The sequence below is a fragment of the Staurois parvus genome, unplaced genomic scaffold (genome assembly GCF_062004578.1).
Source record: "Staurois parvus isolate SC_StPar_1 unplaced genomic scaffold, SC_StPar_1.0 ptg001417l, whole genome shotgun sequence".
NCBI classification, from domain to species: Eukaryota; Metazoa; Chordata; class Amphibia; order Anura; family Ranidae; genus Staurois; species Staurois parvus.
Window position 1 is genome coordinate 125,100 of NW_028319213.1, and position 12,957 is coordinate 138,056.

The following is a 12,957-nucleotide window of genomic DNA, read 5'->3' on the forward strand; positions in this document are numbered from 1 at the left end:
GACTGCTCTCATGGTACAAGAGATGGTTGGAAACTTTGGATGGTATAGGAGATGGTCAGAGACTGCGGACATATTGCAGACATCTGTCAGAGACTGAACATGTTACAGGAGTTGTTGGAGACTGGGGACATGATTTAGGAGAAAGTCACTGGCTGGAGACTTATTACACAAAATTGCCAGAGATCACTGCTATAACAGGGCAATGGGGAAACACAGATTAGTGTCTGCAGGGGCCCCGAGGGCTGAACAAAAAGTGCCAAAGGTCTGCAGGCATGGCACCAGGATTCTTAACACTTGCTTTGCAATATACAGTACATGCGTCAGTCTTGAGGTAAGATTTGATTAAGCATGGTTCTCCCTATGCAGCATGCAATCACTTGTGATAAAGATAAGATTAGTTTTATTGGCTGCAATATTTAGAGACCTTTGGATTGTGATTCAGAAACAGTAAATGATTGCCCTTTGGAACTAGTCACAGTACAATAATGAATAGGCACAGTATGCCCATACAATCGTGTATTTTCACCATTGAGAAGCAATTAATCAAAATCATATTGATAACTGTATTACCATGATTTATTGAACAATTGCAAGGGTGAAAGTGCAGGATTATATGGACATATCTATTCATTATTACACTGTAAGTAGTATTGACTTGTAACTAGGGGACATGTCTTACCCACTCAGTGATATTGGCACAATGCATCTTGTTTGTTGTCTCACTTCATGCTGCTTTTCATGTTTCAATTTTGAAAGTGCTATTGTGCAATGTAGAATAGCGTAAAGCCTCGTACACACTTCTAGTTTTTTTTTCGTCCATCGGACGCTGCCCTACACACAGGCTGAATGTCGTCCGGTTTCTAACGAACCAGCCGATGCTGCCCGACATTTGGCTATTGTGTACTAGCATTAAAGGATAAGTTCACCTTTTAGACAAAAACAATAAATGCACATTTTTGCAGGCAAAAAAATGTGCATGAATTATTTTTGTCTACAGGAGCCTGGAAAGCATTGCACCAGCGAGTTTCCTGCAGACCTGGCAGAATATCTGCTTGCTGTACAGGATGTACGAACAAGCAGATATTCTGGCAGGAAGCTTCAATGAACTACCACAGCGTTCCACAGAGCTCATTGAAAACTACAAGCCCACAAAGCTGCTAAGGCTGTTGGGACTTGCAGTTCATTCATGGAAGTCCGTAAATGAATGATGCGGCTATGTGGGTGGAGTCCCACACGGCCGTGCTGTTTTCTGTCGTACTATCTTGAGGGGGAGGGGTGGCAGCATCTGCGGTTATGGGAACATGTTACACAAAGGTGAACTTATCCTTTTAAGAGTGGGGATAATGTAATGTTGTAGGCAGCGGTGATACTAACGCAGGCCATACATGGATCGAATTCAAAATTAATTTTCTTTAGAAAATTGGAAATTTCGTACATTTTGAAAATCCATGGTGCCACCATTGATTTCAAGATTCGACCAACCAAGCCTTCAATTTCCCATGTTGCTACAGAAAAGAATTTTCGTGGACAAGAATTTTCTTTTCTTTCCAGGTCACAGCTCTTGCTTATTTCTTTTTCAATTCTATTTCATACATGAGTCTCCCATCACGGATTAGAAATTCCTTCATTTTTAAAAAAATTTCCAACATATCCGATCACTCAAATTCGATGGTCGCACAAAAATCGGCCAGATGACGGAGATCGCTGGGGGCGTGCGGGAGGGCGCGATCTGGGAGGACATCATATGACGCCCTCCAAGAACTGGAGAAGCCGTCATATAAACGCAGTTTGCAAGTGTACAGGAGATGAGCGATCAGACAACAGCCTATGTGGATAGTACTTAGTATTGAAAACAGGAGAAGTGTGTTCTGGGTTTTGTAAAGCTCACTAAATACTATAAAATCTGATTGTGCAAACTTCTTTTGATCTACCATCAACTATGTAGTGCAAGGACCTGCCTGATTGGATACAGAGTGATTGGATAGATGGTGTGTCCTCCTATGATATAGTTTTGGTAAACCTAAAGGGGATTGTACAATCAGACTGTTTAATGTATGGCCACTTATACACTTAAATAATGGCACTGAAAATGCACCTACTTAATTTTAACAGCACACCAAACACAGAAACAAGCACACAATTTGACATATGAAAACTCGCAGTAGAGAATGTGCAACCCAAATCACGACAAAATGTTCCATGAGCTACTTTGCCACGTGTAACACAGCCCACTGAAATCAACAGGTTGCCCTATGTGTGTCACTGGAAAAACAAGCCAAAAGACATGCTCCCACTATTCTCGGTGTGAATGGGGTCTGAAAGTGAAACTGGTTTGTTAACACAAGAACAATAGGACTTCATTTACATCTGTATGTTCTTGTGTTATTATGTTAAGGGCACCCCAAGTGTGGCAAATACACCAAAAACTGGTAACGTGCCGTGCTCCGCTCCAAAAAAAGTTTTGGCGTTTCTCTAGGGCGATAGTTGTGTGTAGGGCAGCCCATTCTAAAGTGAGTTTTTGCTACGTGGAGATGCGGACAGGACCTGACAACTGAGTGTCTCCGTCCACTCCCTCCTATGTACTTGTATAAAGATGGCCATATACTATGCAATCTGATTGTACAATCTCTGTACAATTTCCTTTAGATTTACCAAAACTTTGGAAAAGGAGAACACCTGAACAATTTATTCAACTAGTATCAAATCAGAGAGGCCCTTGTACTACACAGCTGATGGGAGATCTATAGGAGATTATACAATCAGATTGTATAGAAAGTGGGCGGAAGGTAGCATTGTAATGAGGGGGGTCTGGTCCAGAGTGGTGAACACACCCTATCACACCCTCTGTGGTGCAACAAGGAAGTGAAGGCTTCTGGGAGATGGCCTAAGGGAGGTGAATGCAGAGAGAGGATCTACAGGAAGTGATGGAATCTGAAAATCATTTAAAAAATTTAAAGAGAAAAAGCACATTGGATGGCTGGGCCAGAAATTGCATTGGTAAACACTTCTATTCATTATGAAAAGTGAAATTCTGCCCGAAAAGGTGAACTTATTCTTTAACTGCTTTCCCAATGCCCTATAGTAGAACTACTCCTACAGGGCGGCAGGGCTGCGCAAAATCCCGTATATATATGTGATTTGCATCTCCAAATAGGGGCACATGCGTGCCCTGCCCTAACCGCACCACCATTGGAGGCTAGGGATGTCAATCACCAGGTCCCGGCTGGAGATTCACCGCTGGCATCAGGCGATCATTGGGCAAAGCTGACAGGGGAGAGACCTGTGTGTAAACAACACAGCTCTCTCCTGCCAGCAAGGACATGCTGCTGTGTATTCTTTTGCACAGCAAATAAATACAAAGCAGCATGTCTCCCTAGTTAAACACACAGAGCACATCATGTTAAAAAAGCACACAGTTAACCCTTTGATTGCCCCAGTTAACCCCTTCCTGCCCAGTGTCATTAGTAACAGTGTCAGTGCTTTTTATTCGCACTGATCACTGTATTAGTGTCATTGGGATGTCAGTGGCAGTTAGTCAGTTCCCACCCAGTGTCAAAATGCCCGCCACAGTCCTGCTATAAGTTGCTGATCGCTGCCATTACTAGTATAGAAAAATTAGTAAAATAAAAATTCCAGTAAATATACACACCGCCATTTGTAGATGCTATGACTTTCACGTAAACCAATTTACATGTATTCGGATTTTTTTAATTTTTTTTTTTAGCAAAGACATGTAGAAGAATACATTTTGGCCTAAATTTGTGCAGAGGTGATCAAATACCACCAAACGAAATCTCTATTTGTGATAAAAAAAAAAAAAGGACATAAATCTCATTTGGGTGCAGCATTGCATGACCACGCAATTGTCAGTTAAAGTAACGCAGCACCATATCGCAAAAAATGGCCTGGTCAGGAAGGGGGGGTAAATCCTCTGGAGGGCAAGTGGTTAACTACCCAACCTATTATAAACATTTTCAGCCATTCTTAAATGTTTACATTTGTTGTTTTGAGCAACCAGTATGAAGGAGAATTAGTGGTAAAAAGGACTTGTGGGTTTACCCAATCATTTTCTGTATATGCATCCTTTATGATCTGCATAACTAGGGTCATGGTAGAGGGCGTGTCCTTTGCTTTCATACCTGGCGGTGAAAGGTGTCCCTCTTTCCCCATCTCAGAAAATTGGGAGGTATGCAGGTACAGTAAAACACTGGTTCATCTGCCAGAAATCCAGTGAACTCCTAACATCCTGTGTTCTGTTTCTCTGCTGCAATAAAATCCCAAGCATCTCTGCCTGAGTTCTGCTGAATTATACCGCCCTCCTTATCTCCATAATATAAATGGGAGGTGTTCTGTAATCCTGCAGCAAAGAACTGGGCAAGGTTGACAATTATTTTCCTAGCATAGCATTGCTATGCATTAATTTCCAAGATGCTGTCCATGTACTGTGTGTAGGGAAAGGGCTCTTGGGAGTTGTAGTTTTGGTGGGCTTACCTTTGTCAATAGGAAACTACCTAGTTCCTTCCTTCCAGCAGGTGCCTCTGCAACAATTTTAGAAGCATGGTAATGACATCATAGGGAATAATAAAGCTGTTTCTCACAGGATGAACAACGTAAAAAAAAATTATGCACACTGTAGAGGGAAGAGGTTGGAATGGGAGTAAATTTAGGTCATGACATTGTGGGCAGGCCTACCGTGTTCATGCACTGGAAGTACCTTTGCCTGAGGTCACGCTCACCAATGCCCAGAACCAAGCAGGGACTGCGGTCATGTGCAAAGTAAAACATTAAGGCAGTTCCCCGACTGTAGTAATGAAGTGGAGTTGCTCTGTTAGGTGATGTCCCATCACTCTACACACGGTGACTTCTACTTGTTGGAGTGGCCGGTCAAGCCGCACCACCTCCACCAGTCAGCGTACCTCTGTTACCTCACTCCCAGTAACAGTATGTGATCCCACCAGACACATAGCGCGGATCTCATGTGTGTCCTGCATTACGGTTCGTCATCCATGCCATGCAGCTAAACTGAAGGTCTCTGTGACATTGGTCTGCTCCCGGTTGCTATAGCACAGGGGTCTCCAAATTGTGGCCTGAGGGCCGGATATGGCCCTTTGCTACCCTTCAGGCACTATTCCTTCCACTGAGACCAACAATGGGACAGCACTTCTTCCACTGAAACCAATGATGGTGTACTATTCTTCCCACTAATACCATTGATGGGGCACTACTCCTCCTACTGACCATCAACCCTGAGGCCATGTTTATTCTCACTGATGCTGGGGCTAGAATATTTTCTATCCTCACTGGTCCTAATCCGTCCATCCTAAAGTCTGAAGGTCCATATACTGGCCCATTGTTTGAAAAGTTTGGAGACCCCTGCTATAGCAGATGGACCATGAGGTAGAGGGCCAAAAGCAGTGACCCCCCCAGCTACTGGAGGACACCTCACCCTGCCCAGGTACCACACCTAGGACTCGTTGCCTTGTATCTTGAACACGTACTTGGTTACAATTTACAACAACCTTGCTCTTCCTTAACCCACTGCATAGACACTGTAATGTGGTGTTCGGTGAAGCCATTCTCACTCATGCACTATATTGTACATTATATACTTCTCACCATTGTCTTAACAGTTGCCGGGAAGCTGCTGTACCCAAAGGTTTTTTTTAACCTAGAATGCATGAAGGTAAAAAAAAAAAAAATCTGCCTTTATAACCACTTTAATGAAGGTCTTCTGTATGGTAGGCTCAGATAGATAGTGTACACAAAATCAGATGTAATAGAAGATGGGTTTTTTTTGTTTTAAAATGATTGTGCTGAAGTTTATACATGTCTGCAAGACTCATGCTTGTAGTACGGTAATGTAAGCCTATTTTATGGGTACAAGAAGGCTTTTGTTTTAGTTAACCACGCCCCTTTATGCCCCTCCCACTGCTAACCTAATTTTGAAATGTAGAAACCTAGAAAAGTGACAGCAAAAAAAGATAGTGGTCCATCGAGTCTGCACGTTTTTTGTGTGTTTTTTTTGTTTTGGGGTTTTGTAGATCTATCCTGGTCTCAAGCATGTTTGAAGCTATTTACTGTTGACTGGCTCACTACCTCTGCTGGAAGTTTATTCCAAGCATCAACTACTCTTTCATTAAAATAGTACTTTCTGAGATTAGTTTTGAACTTTCCTCCAGTTAGTTTAAGGTCACGTCCCGTGTTCTTGATTTTGTGTTGAAAATACTGCACTCCTGAGCCTTATTCACCCCCTCACATTTGCCACGAAGTACATAGCGTGCCACATTACTTCCCCACCTAAGGTTCTCAAACACTCCTCAGGTCTTTTAAAATCTTACCAACACCCCAACCACAATGAAAACCATGTCCACTCTTTGCTACAGTGCACTAAGCATGCCACAATTTAACCAAGCAATGGGCCCAGCCTATGAACTTGCACACAGTCCCAAACATTTCATAAAACGCCCATGCTTCAGACCAGGCTCAAGGAAAGTTTACCAGGCTTTACTGAATCTCTCAACAAGATAAAGTGCAATACAGTTCCAGACTAACTGAACTTTGTGACAGCCCAGGCATACCTTCTAGAGGTGAGAGTCCATAGTGGCTATTCCTGGTAGTACTCCAGTATTCTCAGTAGCGGCAGACTACAGGACACAGCAGTCCCTCCTCCTGGGTCTCAGTGGGAAAACACAACAGCAGAGCCCCAGGTAGGGTTGCCATCTCATCCCTTTAAAGCCAAACACATATTAATTACACAGGTTCTGTGGCTGATTAAAATGGTAATTAAACTCAGTGCCTTATCTGCATTAAATTAGCCCCAGAACCTGTGTAATTAATGTGTTCGGTTTTAAAGGGATGAGGTGGCAACCCTATACAGGACACAGCAGTCCCTCCTCCTGGGTCTCAGTGGGAAAACACAGCAGCAGAGCCCCAGGCCTCAGCCTTCCTCCAATTTATACCACAGGTGGGCCAACTGAAGTCCAAAATAACAGCAAACCGGGAATAATCAGATTAACCATTTCCCTACCCAGCTTGGGCCAATCACTGACTACCTTAAGCAGTACCCAACCTACTTGCACCTATACCAATCCTTTGGCCTCGTTCACACATGTGATGGTCCTAATGTGACAGCCATGCTCCCGGTTGCTATAGCACAGGGGTCTCCAAATTGTGGCCTGAGGGCCGGATATGGCCCTTTGCTACCCTTCAGGCACTATTCCTTCCACTGAGACCAACAATGGGACAGCACTTCTTCCACTGAAACCAATGATGGTGTACTATTCTTCCCACTAATACCATTGATGGGGCACTACTCCTCCTACTGACCATCAACCCTGAGGCCATGTTTATTCTCACTGATGCTGGGGCTAGAATATTTTCTATCCTCACTGGTCCTAATCCGTCCATCCTAAAGTCTGAAGGTCCATATACTGGCCCATTGTTTGAAAAGTTTGGAGACCCCTGCTATAGCAGATGGACCATGAGGTAGAGGGCCAAAAGCAGTGACCCCCCCAGCTACTGGAGGACACCTCACCCTGCCCAGGTACCACACCTAGGACTCGTTGCCTTGTATCTTGAACACGTACTTGGTTACAATTTACAACAACCTTGCTCTTCCTTAACCCACTGCATAGACACTGTAATGTGGTGTTCGGTGAAGCCATTCTCACTCATGCACTATATTGTACATTATATACTTCTCAAACACTCCTCAGGTCTTTTAAAATCTTACCAACACCCCAACCACAATGAAAACCATGCCCACTCTTTGCTACAGTGCACTAAGCATGCCACAATTTAACCAAGCAATGGGCCCAGCCTATGAACTTGCACACAGTCCCAAACATTTCATAAAACGCCCATGCTTCAGACCAGGCTCAAGGAAAGTTTACCAGGCTTTACTGAATCTCTCAACAAGATAAAGTGCAATACAGTTCCAGACTAACTGAACTTTGTGACAGCCCAGGCATACCTTCTAGAGGTGAGAGTCCATAGTGGCTATTCCTGGTAGTACTCCAGTATTCTCAGTAGCGGCAGACTACAGGACACAGCAGTCCCTCCTCCTGGGTCTCAGTGGGAAAACACAACAGCAGAGCCCCAGGTAGGGTTGCCATCTCATCCCTTTAAAGCCAAACACATATTAATTACACAGGTTCTGTGGCTGATTAAAATGGTAATTAAACTCAGTGCCTTATCTGCATTAAATTAGCCCCAGAACCTGTGTAATTAATGTGTTCGGTTTTAAAGGGATGAGGTGGCAACCCTATACAGGACACAGCAGTCCCTCCTCCTGGGTCTCAGTGGGAAAACACAGCAGCAGAGCCCCAGGCCTCAGCCTTCCTCCAATTTATACCACAGGTGGGCCAACTGAAGTCCAAAATAACAGCAAACCGGGAATAATCAGATTAACCATTTCCCTACCCAGCTTGGGCCAATCACTGACTACCTTAAGCAGTACCCAACCTACTTGCACCTATACCAATCCTTTGGCCTCGTTCACACATGTGATGGTCCTAATGTGACAGCCATGCAGGTGAGTGGCCCCAAACACACTGCATTCAAGTTCTGCACAGCCACGGAGTCCTAATAGACTTGAGACACTAACGGACACTGATACCAATTTAATATATAAAAAAAAAAAATCTTCACCTTTGACCGTGACCTTGACCCAAACACTAACCCTGGCATTGAACTAGATCAAACCTTGATCTTTTGATTTTTTTTCTTTTATTTTTTAATATTTATCTTTTTTTTTTTAAGCGCTTCCTGACCGGCCTATAGCAGATATACTGCGGGTGCGCAAAATCGTATGTATGTATGAGTGTGTGTATATATATATTTATATATAATGTGTGTGTGTGATTTTGCATTTCCGGTAGGGGGGTGCATGCGCGCCCTACCCGTGCCGCCATTTGTGGCCGCAGCTGTCAATCACCGGGTCCCGGTCGGTGCTTACTCGCTGGCGCCCGGTGATTGCTGAGCATTTCTGACAGTGAGAACTGTATGTAGACAAAACAGTTCTCCTCCCTGTCAGCTCATGCACACTGCCTTACATGGCTGTGCACAGCACAGCACAGCCATGCAAAGCAGTAAGCTTACACTGAAGCACATGGATACAGCCCAATGTAAAACAGCACACAATTAACCCTTTGATTGCCCCTTCCAGCACCTGGAAGTTGAGATGCCACAAAAAACCGCCCCGGTCAGATTATACAGGCATCATTGCCCATGTGAACAAGACCTTAGCAAAAATAATTTACAGCTGTATTATTTTGCACATACATGGTTACATAGTTGATAAGGTTGAATAAAGACACCAGTCCATCTAGTTCAGCCTGGGAACATACATATCCGTTTTGTGACTTTATTTATTAAAGCAACATTATAGTCATTTTTTCAGATACTAATATAACGTATATGTATTAGCTGTTTTTCTATAAATTTCCTCTTCTGAGCCTATTTTTTTTAAACTGTCCCCCAGTCGCACTGACATTTATTTGTGCCCTTTGTATCACCTCTGGAGTTGAGTCCCATAGGAGTCTTTTCTATGTGCGTGTGCAATCCCCCTTTGAACTATAACTGTACTTGCAGCTGTTCACACTCATAGGCAGCCCAGATCCACTGTCAATCACTGCTGTCAGAGGAGGACAAGCATGGCTTCTCTGAATGACTGCATGTACAGTTGTAGTTCAAAGCATGAACGTGCACACACAGGAGACTTCTACGGGACTTCATAGGTCCTAGTGACAGAGGGGGGTACAAATAAAACAGGGGTGTGTTTTTTTACAGTTTAAAAAGTAAGTTCAGAGGAAGAAATTTATAGAAAAATCAGCTAATGCATGTAAGTTATATTAGCATTTTTTAAAAAGACATTCATGTCACTAAGTATGCAAATAATAAATATGCAAATAATAAGCCCTTGCTACAAATGTATCTAATCTTTTTTTGTATTACCTTTATTCTTTATCTAAACAGGCAGCTTTAACCAGGGATTCACTTATCAAGGTTGCTCTATGTGAACAATCCTGTGAATGCAGCATGAGTCACAGCCCCAGCCTCACCCTGGGTAGGAACACGCACTCTCAGCAGTCTGAAACATCCTCATGTCTCTCTGCTGGCAGTGATGGCGTCTGCTAATCTGAGAAAGCTGCTGGAATGTTCCGGTTGTCTGAACATTTACACCGATCCCGTTTTGCTAAATTGTGGACACAACTACTGCCGATCCTGTATTGATCGTGTGCTGGATACACAGGAGGGGGCTGGAGGTTATTCCTGTCCTGAATGCAGAGAGGAGTTCCAGGAGCGACCTGCACTGCACAAGAATATAATATTAGGTAACATAGTTGAGGATTTCCTGTCTGCTCAGCCAGATCAAGAGGAACCCGGCATCTCCTGTACTTACTGTATTCATGCTCTTGTGCCTGCTGTTCAGATCTGTCTGCTGTGTGAAGCTTCTCTGTGCAGTAACCATTTGAAGGTCCACAGCAAGTCACAAGAACACGTCCTATCTGACCCCACAACTTCTCCAGAGGATAGGAAAAGCTCCCTCCATAAGAAGATCCTGGAGTATAACAGCACTGAGAACTCTGAGTCTGTCCGTGTGTCCTGCTGTCTGATTGCAATACATAAAGGTGACCAAGTGGAATCAATGAATGAAATCTCTGAGAGGACAAAGAAGATGAAAAATATTCTGCAGAAACTGATGACAAAGAAAGAGGAGATGGAGAAGAAAGTCCAGAATCTGCAGGAACATCAGAGGAAAGTAAAGAAAACAGCAGACATTGAAATAAAGAGGGTCATTGACTTGTTTTTGGAACTCAGGAGACAGCTGGACAACCTGGAGAACAGAATCCTAAGTGAGATCTCCAGGCAGGAAAATGAGCATTATCTTTTAATTTCAGATATGATCCAGCAGATAGAAACAAAAAAGGATGAATTGTCCAGGAGGTTGAATCACATTGAGGAGCTGTGTAGCAAGACAGATCCACTGACTGTCCCACAGGAACTAGACACAGGTGACTTGTGTAATACTGTGGATGAAGATAATGAGGACACAGAGACATTTGCAGAACAGCTACAAACTGATGGTGATCTGAATGTGACTGAAATCTCGCAAATATTACGCAAAGGTTTAGCTAATGTAATAACAGAGGTTAATGGAGGGATCTATATACAGGAAGCCATAGACATTTTGCTGGATGGAAACTCTGCTACCCATAATATTCATATATCAGATGATATGAAAACTGCAACCTTGTTGGGAAACCAAAATCGCCCAGAAACACCAGAGACTTTTCAGTTTTATCCTCAGGTTATAAGCAGAGGGACCTTCAACTCAGGGAGACATTACTGGGAAGTGGACGTCAGGGGATCCCATTATTGGAAAGTCGGCATGTGTTATCCTAGTATACAAAGAAAAGGAGGAGAAAGGAGTGCAGGAGGCCTGTCTGGTCTACAGGAATTTGGATATAATGACAAGTCTTGGGTAATGGAGAGGTGGAATACTGACTATTTTATGATACATGACCACATAAGGTTCCAGTTACCTGATATTATCACAGGTGATAAGATTAGAGTATTACTAGATTATGAGGCTGGGCAGATTTCATTTTATGATCTGGGCAACCCAATCCACCACCTGCACACCTACATTGCCACCTTCACTGAGCCTCTCCATGCTGCTCTACTTGTATGGGATGATTATGGTTTTTTAACAATATGTGGGGGTAATCGACATTAAAATGTGAGATTTCTACCTGAAACTGGTGAGATCATAGGGAATTTGACTAGGTTGAATTTACAGCCAATGGAAATAGGTAGTGTCACTCAGTGTCCTGCCATGTTTTCTATAGAATGTTCCTCTTTTATAGAGCCCAGCTGTCAGTAATGACTGTTATACCTGAAAAACCTGTCATATTATTGGACTCCTCAGATGACCAGAATACGTCAGCACTTGGGGAAGAGTGCTGTTAGGTCAATCTTAACCAACTCCTGTGGCCAAGAACTTGGGTCTTCCCACACCTCAATTTTGTCCAGCAGGCTTATCCATCCTAGTTATCAGTCAATACTTGTGATAGGGACCCAAGCACAGGAGCAGGCTGAGATTTATACAATAGAGGGACCCAGATTTCAGGGCTCCCTGAGTGCTCTACAAGGTATGACTGGGCTGGGGGGCATTTGCCACCTAGGCGAATGCAAATAAGATATGTTGGGCTGGTGGCACCATTGAGACCATGATTAGAATGAGACCCACATTCAATGACAGCTGCTGGCCATTCTATAGATACCTGTCTTCCAGCACCAATTTAGTTGGCAGCTCCAAGATTTCATGTGCCATGTAATTTCAATGTGGAGAGCCATAGAGAAAGATGATGCCATAATATGTGATCACAATCCAGTCTTACTGTCTCTCCTCTCTCCCCGTCCTCTACAATCCAGACTTGTTACTTCTTTCTAGCTTTCTTAATCTCAATGCCCCCAAAAATTAGCTAATGCCCTATTGATTTATGCTTCTTAAAGTGTATGTATAGCCAAACATTTTTTTTTTTGCATAGAGTAGGGAAGGGTAGCATCTTCTGTCAGGTTATTTATTGCTGACTGCCCCACTGGGGAGATTTCCCCTTCCTTCCTGTTCTGGATGCACAAGAGAAAATGGAAATGGAAGGAATAAAAGGGAAAACTAAAGGGAATTTCCATCTTTGACAATTGTCAGCAGAACCTTTATCCCCAATGGAAAATTTCCCCTCACCTCCTGCTCCGGTGCCAACTGTAAAATTTTGCATTTCCCAACACTTTCTGGTCACCAGGACAAAACATGGAGGGAATTGTATTATGTGAAAATAGTTATGCATTTATATATATATTTAAATGAAAATGATATGAAATAATCCTTCCCTACTTCATCCAAAACTGTAAAAATGTTTTTTTACATACATTTTAATAAATAAAATGAACTGA

General features: G+C 43.1%; 1 protein-coding gene across 2 annotated transcripts in view; it reads left to right on the forward strand.

Annotated features, from left to right (window-relative positions):
* LOC149436149 (E3 ubiquitin/ISG15 ligase TRIM25-like) overlaps positions 1 to 12,957 on the forward strand; it is a 31,186-nt gene extending 18,229 nt beyond the window's left edge. For both annotated transcript variants that reach the window (XM_089661954.1, XM_089661955.1), the window contains exon 2: positions 9,976 to 12,957. In XM_089661954.1, the coding sequence (XP_089518080.1) occupies positions 10,124 to 11,740 (1,617 nt within the window). In that variant the 5' untranslated portion in view covers positions 9,976 to 10,123 and the 3' untranslated portion in view covers positions 11,741 to 12,957. The remainder of the gene's footprint in view (positions 1 to 9,975) is intronic.